Consider the following 27,525-nt stretch of genomic DNA (forward strand, 5'->3'; position numbering starts at 1 on the left):
ATAGGGAAGAAAATTACTATTTCTGTGGTTAAGTTTGCATTTTTTGTTTTAATTTGTATCAACGTCTGTATCTACAGTTGAGAGGGAGTTCTGAATACTGGAGATAAAGCCTTTTTACCAAGATCAGGATTAACCATGGAGGACCAGCCATAGGCTATAAACTATCAGTCTATTTAGAGTTTCTTCTGTGACTGTTTTCTTGAGTAACGTTGGACCTGGAGTTTTTGAAGCTCTACATTTCTTTTTGCTCCTCTTAAATTTTCACACCTTACGCCTTCAAGGGGTAAGAGATGGTTCCTATCAATGGACGAGCTACAATTTGGACACCGCCTTCTCTTCTCGGTACCGCCCCCTTTTAGACCACACCCCTTTTACTTGGCCCCGCCCCTTGAAGAGGTCGTTTCTGATATGACAGAGAATTCTCCATAATTCTGCCCTATAGGAGATCTGTAGGGCGGGACCTGAATCAATCTTTTTTTCCATTTGTCAAATGAAGCGTCTATCTGATTCCAGTTCCAGCCCACTTCATTTTCAACCCAAGGATTGGTTGCTTGGTTCTTTGTCTCTGGCTCATGATTGGTTCTTTCTTGCCGCCCCTCTCTTCCAGCTTTTGCAGGCGGGATTAGCACGCAGCTTCCTGCTCTTGCCAAAAAAATAAAAGAAGAAAAAGAAAAGAGAGAGGCGAAAGAAAATGTCACGGAGATCTTTGGTTTTTAATTGGTTTCCAGTCTTGTCGGTCAGGGCCGACTCTGCCTTTTGATTGGCTTTTCTATCTGCCCATCCCGGATCGGAGGCGGGATTTCCCCAGGAGACCCTCACCTTGTTGCCACTGGTCGAACAGTGCGCCTGTCTGAAGCTCCCGGGCCAGGATTGGAGGCGAACGAGGACAGGTGGGCGTGGATTGGCTAGGGCAGCCGGTCAGTGCGAGGCGGGGGCGGGGCCTCGGCGGCTGGTTGCGCGTGTCCGCCGCTGGCTCCGCTCTATCCGGCTTTGCTAGGGGAGGTGAGTCCGGCCGCGGCGGCACCGGCGGCTGAGGAGGCGGCGGCTGAGGAGAAAGCGGCCGCGGCGGCTGAGGAGAAAGCGGCCGCAGGGACGGAAGCCGGGTGGGGGGGAGGGGGGGAGACGGAGCAGCCTTGAGCCCTGCGGGGGCCGTCGCGCGGGGGGACCCACCCGCTCTCCCCCCCAACCCTCCTCAGCTGAAGCAGCCGGCGGCGGGGGCAGGAGTCAGCCCGCTTCCGACCGTACCCCGCCCGCCTCCCGGGGCTCCTATTCTTTGGCCCCGGGACCCTCACCTCCTCCCGGGGCGGTTCCCCCTGCCGAGGCGTCCGAGTGCTGCCCACTGCTCTTTCATCCCGCCCTGCACCTCCTCACCTCCACTTTTGCCCCGGTTCTCTTTCTCCTCTCCGTCCTGCCTGTCGCCTCCTCGCCTCACTCGGTCCCTCCAGCCTCCTCCCTCGGCTCTTTCTGCCGAGCAAAGTTTGGTGCCCCCGCCCCCACCGGGGCCAGCCGGCCGGGAGTAGGGGGAGATGTAGGAAGGCCCGAGAGTTCGAGGTGGGGGGAAGCCGCCTTCCCTGAGTATTTCCCCCCATCTGTCTCATTTAGGGTGGTTGGAATTTTTACCAGTTGTGTTTTTGAGGAGGTGGTAGGTGTTTAGAAAAGGATGTGGGGATGGAAGGGGTAGATGAGCCAACCCTCTTAGGAGATTCCAAGGGTGCTGTGTTACCTGATCCTTTTCGTGTGTGGAGTTCAGGAGGTCGGGAGGCTTGGCCTTTATTCCCACATTCAAAGTTGGAACCTCCCCCCATTTAAGAATGGAGTTTTAGTACCCACTTGTGGCAGGAATCCTGGGGGGAAGGGGTCCTTTTTTCCTTTTTCTTTTTTTTTTTCTTTCCTTTTTTTTTTCTTTTCCTGGGGGGCAACCCACACCCTTCCACTCACACTCACCCTAAAAACGAAACACCAAGATCTTCTAACTTGTTTGGATTGACTGATGAAGACATAAAGCCAGTTCCGCTCTATGTTTTCTGAGGTGGAGTGAGTGGTTTTTCTTCATTTTTAAATGGCCAAATGACAGCTTGACCCAGTTTGCTTTCCAATCAAAGGGCATTTTTTTTTTAATGTCTCTTTGTGGCGCAAGAGCCAACGCAAAAATGATGGCGGCTTACAATGGCGGTACATCTGCAGCAGCAGCAGGTCACCACCACCACCATCACCACCACCTTCCACACCTTCCTCCTCCTCACCTTCACCACCACCACCACCCTCAGCACCATCTTCATCCGGGGTCGGCCGCTGCTGTCCACCCTGTGCAGCAGCATACCTCTTCGGCAGCTGCGGCAGCCGCAGCAGCGGCCGCAGCCGCAGCCATGTTAAACCCTGGGCAACAACAGCCATATTTCCCATCACCGGCACCGGGACAGGCTCCTGGACCAGCCGCAGCAGCCCCAGCTCAGGTACAGGCTGCTGCAGCTGCCACCGTGAAGGCGCACCATCATCAGCACTCGCATCACCCACAACAGCAGCTGGACATTGAGCCGGATAGACCCATTGGATATGGAGCCTTTGGCGTTGTCTGGTGAGTATCAGAAGGACAACACAGCTTCCTGTGGTTTCTCCTCAGGGTTGTGATTGGGCGAGTCATCGCTCATGGTTTTCTCCATGTGGGCCAAAAGCGAAGCAAGAATTTCAGCTCTACTGTAGGAAGCCACCCTCGCTTGCGTGGTAGAGGCCTACTGTTCTGGCCTTCTAGGCTTATGCTTTTCGGTCTTGGCAAATTTTGGTGGAGCACTGTCTCATGAGTAACACACGAAAGTTTGCTGCCTACAAAATAAACTTTCCTGTTGAGCCCCTCAGCAGGCCGCTGAATGTCAGGATAGAACACCTGTTCACGCAGAGACCATCGTGGTCGTCAGCGCGCGTGTTTTAGTCGGGTTCGTAGCCCCGCTGCAACGAATGTCAGTGACTGACCCAAACTTGGTTTTGTTTTGTTTTTCTTAAATAATGGTCTTGTCATTAGGGTATACTTTGCATATCTACTTTCCTATCCTGTGTATGTCTTGTCTTTTTTTTTTTTTTTTTTTTTTTTTTTTTGTGATCTTGAGCCTTGAAAGGAAGGGAAGGTTCATAGTTGAGCCAGTTAAGATAATTGCTTGGGTGATTTATTTTAAACCTTAAAGCCACAGTTAGGAAGTATGTAGCTTTAGCCTTTTGATAAGAATGTATTAAATATAGTATCACACATGAGTCCCACAAATGAGGTTAGTAGACTGTAGCTGTGCAGTGGCCCACATTCGGTGTAATGTTTTAGTGTCATTGCGTCTTCAGCTGCTGTTATCCCTTGGTCAGTTGATGTGATGGGGAGTATACTTTTTAAAAGAAACGAAGCTGCTTTACTTTGGCTAGTGCTAGGATATTTTGAAAAGTCTTAAGGGCTTCTTAAGTGCAACATTTTGGTTTACTTGACCTTCTTAAGAAGATTAGTAGTTTGTAGTGAAATATTTTCCTGTCAGAACTGGAATGAACTGAGTTTTCCCCCCAAGGATTAAGCATTCCATTGTGGATACATTGATATTTTCAGTGCATTCAGAAATAGATTCTTAACAATGTCTCTAAAAGCCCTCATCACCACAGGAAAGTGAACTCTTTGGAACTACCCTGGTAAATAACTCCTTTTGTCCTTGTTTTTGAGGTTAAAATTGATAACACTATCCTTTTGCATTGTAATTGGCCGTTTTAATATTTATATTTGAGATTTTATAATCTAAGAGACTCAGTGACCTGACCCAATCTCCCCTCCCTCCTTTTTTTTTTTTGAACTAGTTTGTAGAGTCATTTTTGCAGCCTGTTTCCAAAGAGGTTGGTGCTGTATTCTCCCTTGTCCAAGCTGTGTCCAAGCCATTCCTGATGGGTAAAAGAGTGACTGACAGTGGTGCCTCCTCAGTCACTCTACTCTCGGACCTACATGTTCTTGCCTTTCTTCCTCCGTCTGCAACCTATCTTAAGGAATTTGGTTGTGCACTTCTGTTCCTTGCCAAACCCTTGAGGATTTCCAAGCTATGAAGGGTGAACAGGGGACAGGAAAACAGGTTGTTCCTTGCTTTAGATTTTGTCACTGATTTACTGACTTTGAGAATTTGGATTTTTAGACCTGAATATGCTCTTTCATTTTAGTGCTTGCGTATAATACTAAGATGTAGGATACTGAAAGAAATGAATTGTACCATCCTTGAATATGAAGAAATGTATTTACTTATATTTGTATCAAAAGGTGATGCGACTTGTTGAAACTTTAACTTTAGATTGATGGTAAAGGAAACTTTCTTTAAAATTTTTAATTTTTTAATTTTTAAATTTTTTAAAAAATGGGTAGTGGTGAAGAACTGTAGTACTGAAACATCTCACGCAGCAGCCATTGTGGTATTGGGTACCATGAATCACCCATGCCTGAAAATCTAAGTGTGTTTAATTTGAATCCATTGTAGATTATATTGATTGACCCCTTCTGTCACCTATGGGGTTGGTATCACCTATGGGGTTGGTTTGAAGTACTTCTTCGTGCACCACCTTCTATTGTACACCAGGTCCTTGTTTGCTGGGTCTCTGTAAGTTTGTAAGCCTCCTTGAGGGTAAGGACTATCCACCTAAGTGCTGTGGCATCTTTACTGCTTGGTTAATTGATTTCCTGGTCAAGTCCTTCTCTGTTTTGGCTTAAACAAAAATTTTTTTGTCACAGTTGCGGAGGCTAGAAATCTAAGATCAAGATGTTAGCAGGTTTGGTTTCTTCCAAGGCCTCTCTTGGCTGCCCTCTCACTGTGTCCTCACATGGTTGGTTATTCTGTTTTTTAACCAGGTTTTTCTAATTCGTGCTTTGAGTGTATTTATCAGCTGTTAACAGGTGAAATACAATTTGGTATAAAAAAGGAGAACCAGGTGTGTGTTTTGGTATGCAAATACTTTTCTATTTTTATATTTACATATTGATGACTTGCTGTCTGAATTGCTTATTATATTTGGACTATAACTGCTGTATGGCCTGAGTAAGATTGTTGAAGCTAGAGATTTGAAAATCAAATCAGAGTGAATTGCGCTAGTATTCTGAAACCCAAAGCAAAAATATTAGTGAGATTTTCAAGTTTTCAACCATTTTACTTATCTAAAACAATTATGTATTTCCTAAAATGGTTAAAATGGCACATAAAAATATTCTCCCAGTTATGCATCATTCCATTCAGTGGGGTTCTAAGATGTATTCATTAAATGTGTTTTGCAAGTAGTGTTCCTGTATAGCCTATGTCAAGAAATCCTCGTTTTTTCCCTGAACATTCACCTAGTGGTACTGATTGCAAAAAAAACAATAGCATGTAGGGGCTTGCGTTTTGGTGTGGTGGGTTAAGATAGCCCTTGTGGCACTGGCATCCCATTCTAGAGTGTCGGTTGGAGTCCTGGCTTCTCTGCTTCTGATCCATCTCCCTGCTAATGCTCCTAGGAAAGCAGATGATGATGGCCCAAGTGTTTGGGTCCAGTTCCTGGATCTGGCTTTGGTCTGGCCCAGCCCTAACTGTTACTGTTGCCATTTGGAGTAAACCAGCAGCTGGAAGATCTCTCTTGGTTTCTTCTTCTGTCACTGTCTCTCAAATTAATTAATTTTCTAAAAAAGCAGCAAGTAATTTTGAGGGATATTATTCCTCCCTGTGGACAAGGAGAGATGTTGTAGAAGTGGTACAGCATTTTACCATTCCGATTTATTACTGAACAATTTAGTCTACCTGACTTGATTTATCTTTCTGCTGAATTTAACTAGTGGAATAACTTATCAGTGTTGGACAGTTGTGTAAAAGTAGTGAATTACCCCATTAGCTTGTTGGTAAAGATGGTACTTTGACAGTTCAATTAAGGTTTTATTAACAACTGTCTGCTGCATTTTATCTCAGAATAAGGGTTCCAGTTTACCTGGTCATATGATCGTAGGGTATCCTGAGGTGCATTCATTGCCAATGGTAGAATGCTGTGTATAATTTGACCTTCATTATCAGATGTCAAGGCTTCCAGATGTCTATATAGACATTTTCATAATACAAAAACAAAACATAACCTCCAGTCATTTGGTGAGGAGAATATAAATCTAACTTTGTAGTTCATATTTGCCAGAAGAAAATGTCATGCTTGAAGATGGGACAGCTTTTGGGACAGAGAACTTTGGAGGCTCATGAAGTGTGTGATTTTGAGAGTTAGAGGAAGTTGACTACAGGAGAGTGGGTTGAGTACTGCTAAAACCAGGCAGTTTTTGACATTGACAAACTAAAATTGAATTAATAGCACATTTTGCTGGCTAGATGAAAGTGGGTCTGGGAAAAGCTTGTACCTTATAAAATTAGTGTTTTGGTTTTTGACTTGTCTGATTAATTAAATGATCAAAGATTGTAAGATTTGTTTGGTCTTTTGTCTTTGTACTCCAAGTAAAGCTGGAGAGCTTTGAATTTTATTCTAATATCTAAATCAGGTTACTTTCAACTGTTTTTGAAAACTTAAGTATCACTGTGGTGATACTTAGTTACTTATTAGCTCTGTGACCTTGATAAATTATTTAACCTTCCAGTAACTATAAAATGGGAATAATAATAATACTTTAGGATTGGAGCAAACCAATGAATATTACTGTTCAACACACAGTAAGCACTCAAAAAATGTTTTTAAAATTGTAGTTGATAGAAAAATTAAACTGTGTTAACATGAAATGCAGTGTCAAAACTGTCAGATTTTCTGGGTGAAATCAACATTCAGACTATTTTTGGAGATGTGACATTGAATACCATAGGGTGTCCCCTTCAGTTAAACGTGGTTGAATTCAGAGCCAAGAGAAAAATATTCTGTCCTGTTCTCTCAATTAATTAAAAACAAGCAAATAAAAAAAAATACACATTTGTATATATTTGGTAGGAGTTTTAGCTAGATCATCTGCACTGTTTTTTAAAGTATGGATTATGGATTTATGTACTGGGAAGGAAATTAGGTTTTTTTTTTTTCAGAGGGTAACAAATGAAGGATATCTTTTTTGTTAAAGTTCAGCTTTAGTGGAAATTCATTTTACTTGTGTTTGGATGAAGTGTGAATTGCCAACGAAGATCCCAGTGAGGTGGGAGAAACTTGTGTGCTTTAATAAAAAATTATTCAGTGTAAACTGTACATGGCGGAGATTGTCTAGCTTGCTCTTGTGAACATTGGAGGCTTTTTCTTTCTTCTCATGTTGGCTCTGGTCCACAAGGAGCAAACTATAGTTTGGAAAAATGGGGAATGCTTTTGGGTTATATTTGGGGAAAATGCTGGAGTTGGTTGTACTTTGGTGTATATATATATATATATACACACACACCATAGGGTGTGTCCCCTTCAGTTAAACGTGGTTGAATTCAGAGCCAAGAGAAAAATATTCTGTCCTGTTCTCAATTAATTAAAAACAAGCAAATAAAAAATAATACACATTTGTATAATATACTAAAGTACAATTTTTTGATAACTGTTTTGCAGGTTAAGAATCTGTATGTAGGATTGAGAAGTTTCCCTACTCTCAGCCAAGATTAACAGCCACAGCTGGATTCTTTGGGGGGTCTGTTTTGTGAAAAGTGCTTTGAAGAAGCAGAGCCTGAACCATAAAAAGGAAACGGTTGCTCTTCTAGACATAACAAAGCATCCGTGTGAAACTAGAAATGTGGAAATCTATATTGTTAATTTTAACTACAAACCAACTTACTTTAGAAACTGTAGGTTCATGGTCATAAAGTAGAGAAAGCAAAGGGAATAAAAGTAACACAGTCTGTTGACATTGCATCAATTTCTTGGTGTTTGAAACTCCGTATCCTGTAATGCTGAAAATCATTTTGTAGTTAGGCTCCTAACAAGATTATCCAAATTATGTTCAAAAGCCAAAAATAAAAACACAACACACCAAAAGAAAGTAGTTTTATTCTTGGGGGAGAAATTTCATGTTGTACTATTGAGTATCAGCTTTGAAAAAAGAGACTTTTTTTTTTTTTATTAAAAGATTTCAGAAGCGTTTCTAGTAAGAACAACTCTGTAAATTAAATGCCTTCTTTTTAGCTATCAGTTGGTACCACTGGGTGTATGTCTATAAAGAAAATTGGGGCAGATAAAGTATACTTTCACATGCTATGCAAGTTGAAGAATATTTGTAAAATGTATAAACTGAATATATGTTTGAATCTGAACTCTGGGTTTTAACCCTCAAAATGTAGACAGCTGTAGAAGTTATTCATTAATATAAAAAGTCTTTTAGTGGAGTACTGGAATATTTCATCATCATCACAGTTTGGAGCATTAAAATTTGCACTGACTTCCCATGATAATTGGGTGGCTGTTCCTGGTGGTTTTTATTAGTTTGTTAATGTCCTAGCAATGCAAGAATCAACTGGGGGGCTTGCATTGTGTTGCTGCAGGTTAAGCTGCCTCTTGGCAATGCCAGAATCCCAGTTTGAATCCGGGCTGCTTTGCTTCCCTCCAGCTCCCTACTAATGTGTCTGAGAGAGCAGCATTTAATGGCCTAGGCCCTTGGGTTCCTGCTGTCATGTGGGAGATCTGGGTGGAGTTCCTGATTCCTGGTTTCAGCCTGGCTTAGCCCTATAGGAGCCATTTGGGGAGTGAACTAGTGGATGAAGGATCTGTCTCTTTCTATCCCTTTTTGTCTGTCACTCTGCCTTTCAAATAAATAAATCTTAAAAAAAAAAACTTTGCATAATATTTGTTTTCTTAATTTGCTGATTTGGTTTCTTTGATGGAAATTTTTAGGGCCAAAGAAACTTTCGCATTTGTCATGTAACCAACAAATGAAATTTTAAAATTATATTTGTGTTTTAGTTATAATTCCCTGTGTATCCATAATACTCCAGTGAATTATTTTGTTGACTGGCTCATCTAATGCAGGTCAACAATGATTTCCTAACTAAAATAGCTTGTCAGTTTCATCCTGTTGTTGCTTAGGGGTGACACAGAGAGTGCCTGAGGCAATAGTTGTATTACTGTCAATGAGCACCTAACAAAGTCATGGTAGATCTAGTCTAGAAACATTAGGTGCCTAGCCAAAGAAGTGTTAGGAAAGATTCTGACACTCTGGCATCATGAAAACCTGACTTCTAAGAGTACTATTTTGAGACAGCTTTTACAGTTAGCTGTGATGGGTAAATAGAGAGAGTGTGTACAGGGATGACAACTATTGATAATGATTGGTGCTATTTTCGGAAACCCAGTCTCACATCTGTGTTTTGAATTAGTGTGGCTAATCGAATTTTATCATTGTATCTACTATCAGGCAGTGGAAAGCTTTTGACACTTTGTAACTCCCTGATCAATATATTTTTATTGTCAGCTGATTATAGACCAGCACTTTTATAGGCAGCAGGTGATGATATTGAGTTCTGTGGGTCACTTTGCAAACATCAAGCTTTTTCTGTTATCTGTTTTATACACAATACTGAGATATAGGGATATTTAGTTCAAGATTTTGCCTTTAAGGAGTTTATAGTCAAGTAAACATGAAAAATAACACATCTCTACTTTTGGCGTCCATAGTCTTGATGGAGAGTTGGAATTAAATTTGAAACCATTAAATAAAACTTAAGGATGTTTTTTCACTTGTCCTTACAATACCTGTTTATTGTGTGTTGACTGTTTGCCAGGCACTGTGCTGGATCATAGGGATTAAAGGAGATTATAACCTCGTGGGAAGATAGATTTGTAAATGGGTCATTAGAATCCAGTACTGTAAATGCAGCAATATAGTCAGTCCCTGTATACTATGGGAGCATAGAGGAGGGATTTCTTTGGAAGGAATGGATGCTTTCTGGAATAGGTAATACCTCAATTGAGAAAGTCAAGCAATGAGGAAGGGCAGTCTACACTGATTGGCTTATGTTGTAGGAAACCATGGTGAGGGCTGAGTTGGCTGATAGTTCGGTTCAGGAGGTGGTAGGATGTAACTGGAGCTAGACCATGAATTTGGAATGTCAGGCTGAAGAGTTGAGGCACTACTGGTAGGGAGGGTGGAAAAACATTTTTCCTCTTTTATGGTAAAAGCACATATATACAGCATACATACCTAGACAGATACAAAGCATGTCCATGGTATTAAAAGTTTCACAAGGGGAATGATTAGAAAAAAAATCTTAAAAATCTCCTCAGGGGGCTGGTAATGGAAAATATTGAAACCTTGCTAATGGCAACTATTGAAAAATCTTGAGAGTGACTAGATTTAGTGTTTTTTGAATATGTAAATAGTAGAGTGGAAACAGCTGAGGTTTGCCTGAACCTTAAGAAAATGTTCTCAGTTGTAGATGGAAGAAGTTACTGGAGGTGGAACTAAAGGACAGTCAGATAGGAAAATGTGTTCACAGTGATTGACAACTGGAGTATGGCAGAAGATTGTTAGAAAGATGAGAGTGATCTTTGGTGCAGATAAAAAGCCAAAATGAAGGTAGAGAAAAGGCCATTGCATTTAGCAAGTAGATCATTGATGGTATTTGAGAGAATGATTGTGTTTGATTTTTTTCCCCCTAATTATATATATAAAAATATATGTGTGTGAGTGTGTGTGTGTAGTTGTTTGGTTTTAAAGAGTATCTCAAGTATTAGCACCTTGTTTTATTGTCAGTAAAACTTTGTGAATCTTGGTTTCTTCATTTATAAAATTTGATGTTTCCTAAAATTCTGTTATAAAATAGCACTAACATTTATAAGCCATAATGGCATTGTTTGAAACAAGTAGAGTCTGCTCGTGACCACAGAACAACTTTAGCTCTTCAGGACTACAGATGTTAAATAGCTTGTAAAAATGTTTTAGGCCTGCACCGTGGCTCAATAGGCTAATCCTCCGCCTGCGGCGCCGGCACCCCGGGTTCTAGTCCTGGTCGGGGCACCGGATTCTGTCCCAGTTGCTCCTCTTCCAGTCCAGCTCTCTGTTGTGGCCCAGGACTGTAGTGGAGGATGGCCCAAGTCCTTGGGCCCTGTGCCCGCATGGGAGACCAGGAGAAGCACCTGGCTCCTGGCTTCGGATCATCGTGGTGCACCAGCCACAGCAGCCATTGCAGGGGTGAACCAACGGGAAAAAAAAAAAAGGAAGACCTTTCTCTCTGTGTCTCTCTCTCTCACTGTCCACTCTGCCTGTCCAAAAAAAACAAAAAAAAAGTTTTAAAGGAAGAATAAGATAAATGTCATTCTGTTCCCAGTGTGATGACTTTTTATATAATTTCAAATTTGGAATAGGGTTTTAAATGTGCGGTTTGTACATGAGCCTTGTTTTCCCCTATTACTGATGTATTGGTGGGCATTGTACATGTTTTGGTTCTGTTGTAGAGAAGCAGCTTGCATTTTGTAAATTGTAAATATCCTGTCATTTTCCTAACCTTCCCCTTTCTAATGTGTGTTTTTTTATTTTAAAGATTGATTGATTGATTTGAAAGAGCTACATAGAGAAGGAGAGGCAGGGAGAGAGAAAGGTCTTCCATCCATTGGTTCACTCCCCAATTGGCTGCCAATGGCTGGAGCTGTGCCAATCCGAAGCCAGGAGCCTCTTCCAAGTCTTCCACGTGGGTACAGGGGCCCAAGAACTTGGGCCATCTTCTGCTGATTTCCCAGGCCATAGTAGGGAGCTGGATTGGAGGTCGAACAGCCAGCACTTGAACTGACACCCATATAGATACCGGCACTGCAGGCAGTGGTTTTACCCGCTATGCCACAGCGCCAGCTCCCCCTTTTTAATGTTTTAGACTTGCTTCTTTCTTAAATAGTTGGAATGATTTTAAAATTTTTAAATAAAAAAATACTGATATTCAGTATTTTGTCTTTTTTGTGAGTAATCAGGTAAGATGATTAGGGAGCCACTGCTTACATTAATTTGCAAATTAATGAAAATATTGCCCCCAGAAATCTCTTTAAATCTTGAATTTGGATAGGAGACTTCCTAGTTTGCAGATGAATCTCCTGGTATGAACCTTACAGCATATAGGCTATAGCAGTTTACAGCATACAATGCCAAGAGAGGGAGAGTGACTTTTAAAGCTCTTCTACAAGAGGAAGGGAACAGGAATACTGTCCAATAAATATATAATGAAAGCCATGTATGTGACTTTTTTTTTTTTTCGACAGGCAGAGTGGACAGTAGAGGGAGACAGAGAGAAAGGTCTTCCTTTTTGCCGTTGGTTCACCCTCCAATGGCCGCCGCAGTAGGCGCGCTGAGGCCGGCACACCGCGCTGTTCCGATGGCAGGAGCCAGGTGCTTCTCCTGGTCTCCCATGGGGTGCAGGGCCCAAGAACTTGGGCCATCCTCCACTGCACTCCCTGGCCACAGCAGAGAGCTGGCCTGGAAGAGGGGCAACTGGGACAGGATCGGTGCCCCGACCGGGACTAGAACCCGGTGTGCCGGCGCCGCAAGGCGGAGGATTAGCCTACTGAGCCGCGGCGCCGGCTCATGACTTTTTAAATTTTGTAATAGCCACAGTAAAAAATGTGAAACAAAACGTGACATTAATTTTATCTTATTTAACTTACACTAAAAATATTGAGATATTTTGTATTTTTTTCCCATTCTGTCTCAACAGAAGTGTCTTAATGCCTATAGCACATCTCAATTTGAACTAGCCAAAATTTTAGGTACTCAAAATTTTAGGTACATGGACTGACTACTTTATTGACCACTACCCACAGTTCTAGAGGCTCTTTGGTTTTTATTGGATTTTTGAACCAGTCACTGGACATGGTATTCCTTTTGGATAATCAGGCGCATCCTTGGACCTGGAGATGGAGTCAGTTCTATCTAATTTATGTCAGATTCAGAATAACTGGACTGGATGCGTTTATAAAACAGAGTGGAATAATGTTCCCTAAAGAAGTCCTGTCTGCCTTGAATTATCTGGAGTATTTTTATTTTCTTTTCTGAAGCCTTGTTTGCCTAAAGTAACAGAGGGTAAACTTGGTCATGTTCGCTTTCTTTGCCAATTAGAGCACATATCTTCCATTGATTTTTCTTTTTCTCTATCAATGTTGTTTGTGCCCCCCCCCCCCAAATGTATTAAACTCAGCAGTGTCAGGCAGCTAACTCTTTACAGGAGAATGGACAACAGAGAAACTTTGTTTACCCATTCTTTGACCTGAAATTTTTGCTTTGAGCTATGGAGAAAGGATGAAGAAAGACATTTGCACAAATAGATAAAATTAGTCATTTGACCCAGATTGCTGCTTTTAATTTTTTTTTCTGTCTGCATGGATAAAAATCATCCTCCAATTTACATGAGCAGGTGATTTTTCTTACATGCTAATTTTCTTAATGTACCATGGCAGAGAGCTACAGATTTGCAAATTGTGTAAGTAAATTGAAACAAACCAGGTGACTATTTCACTGTATCATCTTACCAGTACAGAAGTACCTAAAGGGTGCAATTATCAGGTGATTGTCTTATTGTATATCTAAGTTAACAGGAAGCCTGGTGCAAAGGCTTCTCCCCTCCCCCACTTTTTTCCTCCACCTCCCACTCTTTTCTAATTTTTTAAAAAAGGAAACTTGATTTCTATGTTCACTTCAGCAGGGCTGGAAATTTAGTAATATAGATGTGGAAGAAATTTTGAGCTTTATTAAAAGTAATCCAGAAACCATGAAAATTGGCAAGCAATGTGGGTGCTGTGCAGAAAAAGGAGCACAGGTATACTTACTTGGTTTGGGTTTGAATTGCCTCAGAGACTTATGTGAGAAGCTATAGCCATTTTAATTGGTTGGTTTCCCCTATGCTGGTTTTTCCAGATTCTGCATGTTATAGTAATTGGGATTTCTGTGAAGTTAACTGGGTGTGTACTGTAGCTAGAGCTCAAAGTAAACACTGATGGATATTCTTTATAAACTCAAACCAATAGGTTATAACATGGTTTAAAACATCATTTCAATAAAATAGAAATTTTAGAAAGGTACAGTCATTAGTGATGGAAACTCCAGCAGATTGAGGACAAAAATGTTAATAAAGCAACTGCAGGGCTGGTGTTGTGGCAAAGCAGGTAAAGCCACAGCCTGCAGCGTTGGCATCCCATATGGGCGTTGGTTCAAATCCCTGGTGCTCCACTTACGATCCCACTCACTGCTATGGCCTAGGAAAGCAGTAGAATATGGCCCAAGTCCTTGGCCCCCTGTACCCACGTAGGAGGCTCCTGGCTTCGGATCTGTGCAGCTCTGGCTGTTGCGGCCATCTGGGGAGTGAATCAGCGGATGGGAGACTTCTCTTTCTCTGCCCCTACCTCTGCCTCTCTGTAACTCTGACTTTCAAATAAACGAATAAAATCTTTAAAAAAATAAATAAAGCACCTTCATTTAAAACATTCCAGTATTGGGCCGGCGCCGCAGCTCACTAGGCTAATCCTCCGCCTTGCGGCGCCGGCACACCGGGTTCTAGTCCCGGTCTGGATGCCGGATTCTGTCCCGGTTGCCCCTCTTCCAGGCCAGCTCTCTGCTGTGGCCCGGGAGTGCAGTGGAGGATGGCCCAGGTGCTTGGGCCCTGCACCCCATGGGAGACCAGGAGAAGCACCTGGCTCCTGCCTTCGGATCAGCGCGGTGCGCCAGCCACAGCGCGCCGGCCACAGCGGCCATTGGAGGGTGAACCAACGGCAAAAGGAAGATCTTTCTGTCTCTCTCTGTCCTCTGCCTGTCAAAAAAACAAAAACAAACAAACAAAAAAACCACTCCAGTATGCTGGCGCTGTGGTGTAGCAGGTAGAGCTGCCTGCAGTGCCAGCATCCCACGAGGGCGCTGATTCGAGCCCGGCTGCTCCCCTTCCAATCCAACTCCCTGCTATGGCCTGGGAAAGCAGTGGAAGATGACCCAAGTCCTTGGGCCCTTGCGCCTGCATGAGAGATCCAGAAGAGGCTCCTGGCTTCGGATCAGCTCAGCTCTGGCCATTGTAGCCATTTGGGGAGTGAATCACTAGGTGCAAGATCTCTCTTTCTCTCTCTCTGTCTCTGTCTCTGACTGCCTTTCAAATAAATAAATCTTTAAAAATTCCAATATTAAACTTAGTATAATTCCTCAGATGCATACTATATTATTCACGGTATCTATGGAGATCAAATTACATAATTCTTGTAGCTTTGAGGTAATAATTTGGAAATAAATCATAATTTTAAGCTAGTAAAAGTTTGGCTAGAGGCTGTTGTTACAGCATACTGGGTTAAGCTTCTGCCTGTGATGCCAGCATCCCCTGTGGGCACCACTTCAAGTCCTGGCTGCTCTACTTATGATCCAGCTCACAGCTAGTGTGCCTGGGAAATGCCTGGGAAAGCAGCAGAGGATGGCTCAAGTGCTTGGGCCCCTGCACCTATGTGGGAGACTTGGAAGAAGCTCCTGGCCCTGCCCTGGCTGTTGTAGCCATTTGAGGAGTGAACCAGCAGATTGAAGATAGTTCGCTCTCTTTCTCTCTCTCTAACTCTCACTGTGACTTTCTAATAAATAAATAGATCTTAAAAAATTTAGCTAGTCTTCTTAGAGATAATTTTTGTTTATTTTCATTTTTATTTGAAAGACACAGACAAGTCAGAGAAGGATCTTCAGTCTACTGATTTACTCCCCAGATAACTACAGCAACCAGGGCTGGGCCAGCTCAAAGCCAGGAGCCCAGAACTTGGTCAGGTTCTCCTACCTGCTGTGTTCCAGGGTGCACATTAGCAGGAAGCTGGGATTGGGAGTGGATCCAGGATTTAAACCCAAGCACTGTGATAGGGATGCAGGTGTTTGAAGAATCATCTTCCTGGTGGGCCAAATGCCCACCCATGGCCAGACTTTTCCTCCTAATACTTACATATTATTTCTCTTCAGTTTAAGAAAAATAATGAAGAACTTTCAGAACAAAAGCATTTGAAGAATTACCTGAGGAGGATTACCTTTAAGTACAAAGGGACAGTATGACTAAGTAGTTAAGAGTCTTTTCTTGTGACAGACTGCCTGTATTTAAATCCTGGCTTTGCCTCTCATTTGCTGTGGGCAAATTATTGTATCTCTGTGTGTCTCATGATCTTCATCTGTGAATTAGTTACCTGGTAATGGTAGGGTTGTTGTGAGGATTTAATGAATTAATGTTTATGTAATGTCTTAAAATTTTGGTTGGCACTATGAGTTAGCTGTTAAAATTATCAGTTTTACTTAAGTGGAAAAAAATCTTATCTCCTGAAAACATACTTATTTAGGGAAAATAACCAACAGCAGGTATTAGTAATGTAACTGTTTTAGGAGATTGTTTTTTCTGATGAACTCCCTCTGTTTTTGAAAAATTCATTCAAATTCTAGAATGTTTTCCAAATGTAAAATATCCTTTAACACATAAAAGAGGGTTTTTTCCTACCTGTTAACTACCCTCTTCTCATGAAGTAACAATATTATTGAGGCAAGCTTTGGGGCACAGAGCATTAAGCCATTGCTTTGGTCATCCCTTTAGTTTAATGCAGTCTGGGCTACTCCCATTCAGCTTCCTGCCAATGCATCCTGGGAGGCAACAAATAATGGCTCAATTGCTTGGACCCCTGCCACCCATGTGAGAGACCTGGGTGGAGTTTGGGCTCCTGGCTTTGGCATGATGCAGCCTGGCTGTTGATGGCACTTGGGGAGTGAACCAAAGGGTAGAAAATCTCTGCTCTGTCTTCTTCCCTCCCTCTCTTCCTATCTTTATCTCTTTCACTCTGCCTTTCAAGTAAAATGAAAATAAACATAAAAAGTATTAATATATTTATTGTAGTATACTTGAAAAATACAGAAAAGTCAAGAGGAAGTACATCCTTTATAAGCTATTACTTAAGGGTTACCACTGTTAGTATTTTGGTATATTATTTACAAGTTTTTTTAGCTGGAATATGTGTGTATTTGTAGTGTTATTAAAGTTTCTTTGTTTCCTGACATTACAAAAGTAGATTTTGCCAATTTCTTTTGAGGGCTTTTAAATTCTTACTGGCCCAGAACTCTACCTGAAAAGAATGACAGGGTTGGAAGATACTTTAGAATGCATCTATCCTAACTGCCTCATTTTATAAATAGGAAAGTTGAGACTCAGAGAAGCCAAGAGATTTGTTCAAGGTCACACAGCTGATTGGGGGCTCAGCCAGAGCCTTTGCTGCGTTACCAATAATACTTATATCTGTCCAAGTTAATTAAGTCCATCGAAAGTGGAGGAAATGTTCTTATAAAAAGCATAATAATTTTTTTAAAAAGCTCTATTCATGAACCCTGAAACAATGCATTTGAAAAAAGATGGAATATTATGATATTCTTTCAGTTTTGTGTGTGTCAGTAACTAGGTTTTCTGGTTTAATGTCACAAGCTACAAAGTTTTTGATGAAGAACAACTCAGTCTTTTCATGGTATTGTAACCAACTGGGATTATCTATTTGAGTATTTTATACCTCCCCCACTCCTTTATTTTTATTTTCTTTTTACAGATTTTATTTATTTACTTGAGAGTTACAGACAGTCAGAGAGACAGACAGAGAGAAAGGTCTTTCTTCCACTGGTTCACTCCCCAAAAGGCTGCAACAGCTGGAGCTGCGCTGATCCGAAGCCAGGAGTCAGGTGCTTCTTCCCAGTCTCCCAAGTGGGTGCAGGGGCCCAAGCACTTAGGCCATCTTCTACTGCTTTTCTAGGTCACAGCAGAGAACTGGATTGGAAGTGAAGCAGCCAGGACTAGAACCGGTGCCCATGTAGGGTGCTGGCGCTGCAAGCAGAGGATTTACCTATTGCGCCGCAGTGCCAGCCCCCCACTCCTTTATTTTTAAAAAATTTTAAACATGAAAAATTTTGAAATTATTGTGCAGTGATACGGCTGTGAACTTAGATTAGCATTTTGAGACTTTTGCTTTATCTACTTTGAGGCTGTTTCTGTAGAACTTGCTGAGATTGTGTTTCAATTAAGTTTAGACTTGAAAATGCTGGTCACTGCATCAACTCACGGTTCCATGTAATAAGTTTTGCAAACTCTTCAACTGGAGATGGAACTAGAAATTTTTAAAGCTTGTGACTATTTTGGAACGCTATTTATTCTCTTAATACTTATAACAAAATTCAGTGTGAATCAAATGTGTAATTGAAACAAGTAGCAGTCAAAACTAAGCTTCAGGCAGAATAGAAATATTCCATTCTGTGAAGTTTTTCTTTTCTGTGGTGTTTATTCCAGGTTGGAAGTTCAGGGATCATTTTCAAAATAAGAATTCTACGATCTGATTCATATATCTGTGGCAGAGGACATGATTGAGGCTACTACATTGTTGAGACTAAATTTTAAATTATTGTAGTTTTTAAAAAGTGAGTTTCACTAATAAAATAGAATGAACTGATGATGCTGTGATTTGTGTCACCCAATTCCCTGCTCTGTATTTTTCAATACCAAATAACTCCTTTGTTAAACTCACTTTCAGTAAATGAGCCTTTGTTTCTCAAAGGGTAGTGATTATTTCTATACGTAATACAAAGCCCTAAGAAATACATTTCAAAGTCTAAAATATTAGTTAATGATTGGAAATGGTTGCAGTCCTCACTCTGTGTATCATGTTGTGTGCATGAAAAGAGCAGCTGCTATGTTTGCTTCTTGGGCTACAATATGAGATAATTATGTTTACTAGAAACAGGTAGCAAGCCTATACAAGTGAAGTCTTTTGGTTTAGGTGCAAAAAGTGTGGGTCTGTTGTCTTCTAAGCTATTACTTAACATAGTTTTGTAATGTAAACACCTAGAATGAAGTAGCTGGTGCAGATCTAAGTGGTTTGTTGACAGGTAAGAAAATACGTAGGCAGCAGTTACTGGTTTATTTGATGCAGTTGTTATCAGTGTCTACAAATAAATCACTGACTTTTAACTGCCCCAGCAGGAAAGACATTAAACTAGGCACACTGTGCTGTTTAGCCAGATTGGTGCTCAAAATCTAGCTAACAATACATTCAAGGGTACAAAAAAGTGGTGGAAAATGGTATTAAGGGATAGACTTTTAGCATTGAGGACAACATTCTGGATGAGATGCCTGCATTCCACATTAGAGTTCCTGGGTTGGAGTCCTGGCTTTTCTTCTGATTCCAGCTTCTTGCTAACATGCACCCTGGGAGGCAGCTCAAGTGCTTGGGTCTGTGCCTTCAATGGGGAGACCCATATTGAGTTCTAGACTCCTAGATTTGGCCTGGCCCAGCTCCAGCTATTGAGGGTATTTGGGGAGTGAACCAGCAGATGGTAAATCTGTGTGTGTGTGTGTGTCTATCTTTCAAATAAAAATTTTCAAAAAAGAAAATGAATTTAAAGTTAGTTTATTTTGGTACCAACAATTTTGAAATCTGTGCATATGAGAGGTCTTCAAAAATATTCATAGAAAATACATATTACAAAGACATTAATTTAAAAATATTTTGTACTGATATAATCTTTTATTTCCCAATTCCATTTTTAATATTTTTAATTTATTTGAGGCCGAGAGAGAGAGTTTGCTCCCATCTACTGGTTCACTTCTCACATGCCTGCAGTGGCTGGGGCTGTTGGGAGATAAGAGTCAGGTACAGAGCCATCTATTGAACCCAGGCACTCTGATACAAGATACAGTTTTCCTAACCATGAGGATAATGCCTTCCACAAACAACTAATTTTTAAATCTTGATTTTTCCCTCTCATTCTTGAAGACAAATTGATCTATTTCTGTCTCTCTTTATCTTTCAGCAATAATAATAACAAAAACTTAAAACCTCTTGTGACCCTGTCTAGCCAGTGATCCACTAAAAGTGATGAGAGCCTCAAAGACTGGAGTCCTGTCTCATTTGTTTTCTAGAGCCTAACAAAACCAGGCTGGGTGCATATTGTTTGTTGTGGAGTTGAAAGTTTCAAATGCTTAGATTGTACATGTTGACTTAGAAGAGTACTGTCACTAGCTTTTGCTGTTACATATTCAAGATCTGTACTTTCTCCTGCAGTAAAGGAGATTTTTTTATGAGGGAATACTTACAGTGGTATTGAGATAGCCCTCTTGTAGTGTTTTTTGTTATTGTTGTTGTCTTTGGACTTTTTTTTTTAAAGAGCCTAATCTGAAAATAGTATATGGTAATAATCAACTATCTCCAGAAATAGTCCTTTATTTTGAAAAGAAACTTTTATATATACAGCCCTCTATAATCTACATAAAGTTAAGAGTGCTGTTGAATTGTTTACAAAAAAAAAAAATACCCTTTTCAATGCATTGCTGCAAACTCAAGTTAAAAGAATAGAGGTATAGTTAGTAGAAATTGTGTCCAAAATCTTACCAAATACATCAAAACATACCAAAGCAATCTGTGATGCTAGCACTGAACAAAAAAAAAAATTCAACTCTAGGCTCTTTATTCTGTTTTGAAAACTTTTAATAAATGGCTTTTTTTTTTTTTTTTTTTTTTTGAGACAGGCAGAGTGGACAGTGAGAGAGAGACAGAGAGAAAGGTCTACCTTTTGCCGTTGGTTCACCCTCTAATGGCTGCTGCGGCTGGCGCACTGCTGCTGGCGCATTGCGCTGATCTGAAGCCTGGAGCCAGGTGCTTCTCCTGGTCTCCTATGTGGGTGCAGGGCCCCAAGCACTTGGGCCATCCTCCACTGTACTCCCTGGGCCATAGCAGAGAGCTGGCCTGGAAGAGGGGCAACCGGGACAGAATCCGGCGCCCCGACCGGGACTAGAACCCGGTGTGCCGACGCCACAAGGCGGAGGATTAGCCTGTTGAGCTGCGGCGCCAGCCAAATAAATGGCGCCCCGACCAGGATTAGAACCCGATGTGCTGGCACCGCAGGCGAAGGATTAGCCTATTGAGCCGCGGCACCAGCCAAATAAATGGCTCTTTAGTTCATGCCTGAGATCCTCTTTAAAATTAATGGGGAAGGGGGTGGACAGTAGGTTAAGTTGCCAGTTGAGATGCTGGCATCCTGTATTGCAGTTCCGGTTCAAGTCCTGGCTACTTTCAATCCAGCTTCCCACTAATGCACCTAGGAAGACAGCAGATGACTGAAGTATGTAAATCCTTTCCACCCATATGGGAGATCCAGATGGAGTTCCTGGCTCCTGGCTTTGGCCTAGCATCGTCCTGGCTGTTGTATGCTTTTGGGAGTGAACCAGTGATGAAAGGTCTCTTCCTCTGTCACTCTTTCAAATAAATACATCTTAAAAGAAATTAGGGACCAGCACTGTGGTGTAATAGATTAAACTACTGCCTGTGCCATATGGGTGCTAATTCAAGTCCTGACTGTTCCACTTCCAATCCAGCTCCCTGCTAATGGCCTGGGAAAGAGTGAAAGATGGTCCAAGTCCTTGGGCCCCTGCACCCACGTGGGAGACCTGGAGAAACCTTCTGGCTTCTGGCTCCAGATCAGCCTAGCTCTGGCCATTGCAACCATTTGGGGAGTGAACCATTGGATGAAAGACTTACCTCTCTGTCTCTCCTTCTCTCTGTAACTCTGCCATTCAAATAAGTCTTTAAAAATATGGGGAAAATGGCATATTATAGTAGTATGCTGGTGTGTATTTAACAACAGCATCTCTGAGAAAAAAGCCCTAATTTATAGAGTTTTCAGATTTCTGTGGTGTAAATGCTCCTATAATGGCTAATTTCAGGCAATCACTGTGAAGTCACTGGATGCTCAGGTGGGATAGGATATGTAGCAGCAAACCATTACTTACAGGTAAAATGTTTAATAAACTTAAGAGTGTAAATCATAATGAAATAATTAGGGATTGATAATTTGAGAATTTATTACTTTGTTTTAAATGTAATTTATTGGGACCGACGCTGTGGTATAGTGGGTAAAGCTGTTGCCTGTGGCGCTGGCATCCCGTGTAGGCACTGGTTTGAGTTCTGGCTGCTCCACTTCTGATCCGGCTTCCTGCTAATGCACCTGAGAAAGCAGCAGAGGATGACCCAAGTGCTTGGGTCCCTGCACCCACAGGGAAACCAGGAAGAAACTCCTAGCTACTGGCTTTGAATTGGCCCAGCACTGGCTTTTGTGGCCGTTGAGGGAGTGAACCAGCAGGTAGAAGATCTCTCTCTCTCTCTGTCTTTCAAATAAATAAATCTTGCAAATAAAAAAAAAAAAAAAGAAAAGAAAAAATACTGTAGGCAAATATTGAACACATTAAAAAACAGGTTAATATCTTTAATTTTTAAATTTTTATTTATAATATTTAAAGAAATAAAGATGAATAATCCAGCAGAAAATGAGCAAATACTAGAAAATGGGCAATTCATAGAGAAAGACATGTTGTTTAAAAAACATTAAATGATTCTCACTTTCATTAATAAAGAAATGCATGCTAATGTATACCCTGAGAAGCAGCAGGTGGTTACTCAAGTACTTGGGTCCCTGCCACCCATGTAGGAGATCCAGATTAAGATCTGGGCTCTTGGGGCCAGCACTGTGGCGTAGAAGGTTAAGCCTCTGCTTGTAGTTCAAGTTCCAGCTGCTCCACTTCTGATCCAGCTCCCTGCTGATGCGCCTGGGAAAGCAGTGGAAGATGGCCCAAGTATTTGGGCCCCTTCCTCCAACATGGGAAGCCCAGATGGAGTTCCAGGTTCCTGGATTTGGCCTGGCTCAGCCCCGGCTGTTGCCGCCATTTGAGGAGTGAACCAGTGGATAGAAGATCTCTTTCTCCTTATTTCTATATTTCTGCCTTTCAAATAAATAAATTAAAAAAAAAAATTCTGAGCTCTTGACTTTTCCCTGGCCTAGCCCTGACTGCTGTGGGCATTTGAAGAGTAGACCAGCAGATGGAAGATATATATATATCTATCTCTCCCCTGTCTCTACCTTTCCCATGAAATGGAAAGAAAAATATATAGCAATGAAGTGACACCTTTAACTTACTCTCAGCATTTTAAAAATAAGGTGCCAGCACTCTGATGTCAGATAGAACCTAGAGTGCCAGAGCCGCAGGCAGAGGATTAGCCTAGTGAGCTGCGGCGCCGGCCCAGAATTTCTTTGTTATAATTAATAACCCTAAGAGTAGATACATGATAGTGTCCTTGTTTATAGCAGAGGAAGCTACAATGCAGAGGTCTAAGTAACTTGCCCCTCAGGCTGTGGTAGAAAAAGGTTTCAACCCGAGCCAGTTCTCTTCAAACACTCAAGTGTAATATGATGATCATATTAGATTTATAAAATATGCTATGGATGTTATGAAAAATAATAACAAAGAATATCCATGAACATACCAGCCTAAGAAGTAGAACATCACCAACAGTGTTGATTCTGCCCATGAGTACCCCTCCATCCTATCTCTGTCAAGATTAAGCCATTCTCATATGTTATGTTTATTATTTTAATGCTCTTTTTTAAAAAAAAAAAAAGATTTATTTATTTATTTGAAAGGCAGAGAGAGAGAGAGAGAGTTCTTCCATCCATTGGTTCACTCCCCTGCTGCTGCAATCCCCAGAGGGCCACAACAGCCGCAACTGTACCAGTATGAAACCAGGAGCCAGGAGGTTCTTCCATGTCTCCCATGCAGGTGCAGGGGCCCAAGAACTTGGGCCATTTTTTACTGCTTTTCCCGGCCACAGCAGAGAGCTGGATCAGAAGTGGAGCAGCCAGGACTTGAATTGGCACCCATATGGGTGCTGGCACTGCAGGTGGCAGTTTTACCAACCAAGCCACAGCGCTGGACCCATAATACCCTTTTAAGATAAAGTTAACATATCAACTGTTCCTTTAGAATGTACAATTGACGCTGGCCCCGCAGCCCTCTTGGCTAATCCTCCATCTGTGGCGCCGGTACCCTGGGTTCTAGACCCGGTTGGGGCGCCGGATTCTGTCCTGGATGCTCATCTTCCAGTCCAGCTCTCTGCTGTGGCCTGGGAAGGCAGTAGAGGATGGCCCAAGTGCTTGGGCCCTGCACCCGCATGGGAGACCAGGAGGAAGCACTTGGCTCCTGACTTTGGATCGGCACAGTGTGCCGGCCGTAATGGTCATTTGGGGGGTGAGCCAACGGAAGGAAGACATTTCTCTCTGGCTTTCTCTCTCACTGTCTAACTCTGCCTGTCCAAAAAAAAAAAAAAAAAAAGAGAGACTGTACAATTGGATGATTTTTAGAATATTTCCAAATTTAAACTTTCATTTTTGTTCATTTTTCATCATCTCCAGAAGAGACCTCATAATCATTAGTTAAGTCACCTTTTGTGCCTTGCAATTTCCCCAGCCCCAGGCAACCATTAATTTACTTTCTGTCTCTATGGATTTGGCTATGCTTATACTTCATGTAAATAGAGCCATGTATGGTCTTTTTTTTTTTTCACATAATGTTTTCAAGGTTTATCCATGTTTCAGTATTAATATTTCATCCCTTTTTATGGCTAAATATTATTTCATTGTATAGATATACTATACCATTTTGTTTATTCATCAGTTGTTGGACATTTGAATTGTTACTATTTTTGTCTGCTATGGTTATGAACATTGCTGTGCAAGTTGTGTGTGTACAAATATTTTCATTTTTCTAGAGTATATATACCTGCGAATAGAATTGCTGGGTCATTTTGTACCTCTCTGTTTAACTTTTTAAAAAACTGCCAGAATGTTTTTGAAGGCAACAGCACCATTTAACATTTCTGCCAGCAGTGTATGAATGTTCCCTTGCCAGACTTGTTTTTATGGGTTTTTGATGTTGTTGTTACCACTTGTACTAGTGTGTGTGCGAAGTGGTACTTCATTGTGATTTTAATTTACATTTCCCTGATAACGTAATAATACTGAACATCTTTTCATGTACTTATTGGCCATTTCCTATCTTCCTTGAATATGTGTCTGTTTCGAGTTTTTGCCCATTTTAAAATTAGCTCATTTATCTTTTTGTTATTTTCTATCTTAATATATTCTAGATACCAGTCCCTTATCAGGTATTTGACTTACAAATAAAATCTCCCATTCCATAGGGTTTCTTTTTACTTTTTCCCTCCATTGTGGCATTTTGCTTATAGGTATACATCATATACTATTTAAAAGCTGCATTCTCAGATAGCTAATTCTTAGCAAAATGCTGTGGGAACATGGTATATAAGAGATGTTGCTATTATGAGTTAATTTTAAATAGGTTTCCCTAGTGATTCAAGTTGTTGGGAGTTGGAGGTTGAGCTACTAGTTTTTCCAGTTTCAGTATTCTACGAATGGTATTTTTCCTGTGTAAGTCTAACAGGCATTTTTTTTTTTTAAGTAAGAACATTTATTTATTTATTTATTTATTTGAGAAACAGTGTTCTCATCCACTGATTTACTCCCAAATGCCTGCAGCTGCTGGAACTGAGCCTAGAGCTGAGAACTCAATTCAGATCTCCCTGTGGCTTGAGCCATCACCTGCTGCTTCCTAGGGTTTGCATTAGCTGGAAGCTGGAATCAGAAGCCAGAGCAGCGTATTGAACCAGGCACTTGAATGTGAAGTGTGGGCATCTTAATGGCTGCCCCTCTGTGAAGCTTTTTTGTTTGTTAGAAGATTTTATTTGTTCGAAAGGAGAAATTAGAGAGGAAAAGACAGATTTTCCATTTGCTGGTTCACTCCTTGAACTGCCACAAAGCCAGAAGGGTAGATCTCCATCTGAGTCTCCCATGTGAGTGCAAGGGCCTGAGGACTTGAGCCATCTTGTATTTCCTTCCCTGCCACATTAGCAGGGAGCTGGTTAGGAAGTAGAGCAGCTGGGACTTGAACCAGCAGCCATATGGGATACTGGCATTGTGGGCAATGGCTTAACCTGCTGCCACATAACACTGTCTATGAGGCATTTTTTTAAAAAAGATTTATTTATTTATTTGAAAGAGTTACACAGAGAGTGGCAGAGGCAGAGAGAGAGAGAGGTTTCCATCCGATGGTTCACTCCCCAATTGGCTGCAACCGCCGGAGCTGCACCAATCTGAAGCTGGGAGCTAGGAGCTTCCTCCAGGTCTCCCACGCGGGTGCAGGGGCCCAAGGGCTTGGGCCATCTTACTGCTTTCCCAAGCCATAGCAGAGAACTGGATGGGAAGTGGAGCAGTCAGGACTAAAACCAGTGCCCATATGGCCAGGGCATTAAGCTGCTGTGCCACAGCGCCAGCCCCCTATGAGGCATTTTTAACAGGAGCCTGTAATTTTATAGTTAGAAGCAAATTGAAGAATGGGCATTTCAACAAAAATTATTGTGAACAATCCCAGAAATTATTTTTATGCTGCCTTAGTTCACAGTGCTAGTGACAGAAGTAGCACCAGCTAGCTAATTTTGTGTTTTATTTCTTTTCTTTCTTTTTTTTTAAGATTTATTTATTTATTTGAAAGAGTTACACAGAGAGAAGGAGAGAGGTCTTCCATCCACTGGTTCACACCCCAGTTGGCCACAATGGCCAGAGCTGCGCCTATCTGAAGCCAGGAGCCAGGAGCTTCTTCCAGGTCTCCCATGCGGGTGCAGGGGCCCAAAGGCTTGGGCCATCTTCCACTGCTTTCCCAGGCCATAGCAGAGAGCTGGATTGGAAGAAGAGCAGCCGGGCCTCGAACTGGCGCCCATATGGGATGCCGGCACTGCAGGTGGTAGCTTTACCCACTACGCCACAGCGCCAGCCCCACATTTTGTATTTCAGTGTCACTTGAGTTCCTAACATGAATCTGAAGTAATATTAAATTATCATACGCTTTGTAGGGAAGTCTCAGCTGTACAACACAGTTCATGGTAAATGCACAGATCCTAAATATCACTGAATATGAAATGTCTAGTGAGAGTCCATTTTCCCTTAAAATTAGAAATGCAACTTTTTTTTAGAAGCTTTATTTCTGTATTTTTTTTTCAGAGATTATTTATTTGAAAGGGAGAGTTACAGAGAGAGAAAGAGGGAGAGACAGATCTTCCATCTGCTGATTCACTCCCCAAATGGCTGCAATGGCTGGAGCTGGACCTATCTCAAGGCAGGAGCCAGGAGCTTCCTCTGTGTCTCCCTTGTAGGTGCAAGGGCCCAAGCACTGGGTCATTCTCTGCTGTTTTCCCAGACGCATCAGCAGGGAGCTGGATCAGAAGTAGAGCAGCTGAGATATGAACTGGTGGCCACAGAGAAGTGGGCATTGCAGTTACCTGCTGTGCTGCAGCGCCAGCTCCTAGTTTGTGTTTTTAAGGTAGAACAGAAGCATTTCATTGAGTATACTAGTTTAATGACCTAGTAATTGATTATTTCCCCCTTAACTTTTACTGTGTAGGGTCTATACTGGATTTTTCAAATTAGCATAAAATAATTTTTTAGAGACCAGCACCAAGAAATTTAGTGGGAGAGGTTTGGGTGATAATATTCAAGTTGCATGCATAAGAATAGGATAGTAAAACTCGCCCCCCTCCTATACCTCTGCCAAAAGAAAAGAGAGAAAGGAAAGTAATTACAAATAGGACATGTTGTTGGCATTTTTCTCAGAATTCCTAGAATGATGGCTCCATAGTCTTTATTTAATTCTACGTTGTGTTGCCCTGATGGTCAAAAGAGTTCTGCGTCTAGTAATAACTTTCTTTTTTAAAGGAAATGGTTTA

The 27,525-nt window shown here is 41.6% G+C and overlaps 1 protein-coding gene across 3 annotated transcripts in view; it reads left to right on the forward strand.

Annotated features, from left to right (window-relative positions):
• The first annotated feature begins 1,195 nt into the window (after window positions 1-1,195).
• Window positions 1,196-27,525, forward strand: part of NLK (nemo like kinase) — a 186,601-nt gene continuing 160,271 nt past the window's right edge. The window contains exon 1 of one of the 3 annotated variants that reach the window (XM_062216153.1): window positions 1,196-2,575. In XM_062216153.1, the coding sequence (XP_062072137.1) occupies window positions 2,118-2,575 (458 nt within the window). In that variant the 5' untranslated portion in view covers window positions 1,196-2,117. The remainder of the gene's footprint in view (window positions 2,576-27,525) is intronic. The other 2 variants (XM_062216152.1, XM_062216154.1) reach the window with 2 other exon arrangements.

The sequence above is a fragment of the Lepus europaeus genome, chromosome 18, assembly GCF_033115175.1.
Source record: "Lepus europaeus isolate LE1 chromosome 18, mLepTim1.pri, whole genome shotgun sequence".
NCBI classification, from domain to species: domain Eukaryota; kingdom Metazoa; phylum Chordata; class Mammalia; order Lagomorpha; family Leporidae; genus Lepus; species Lepus europaeus.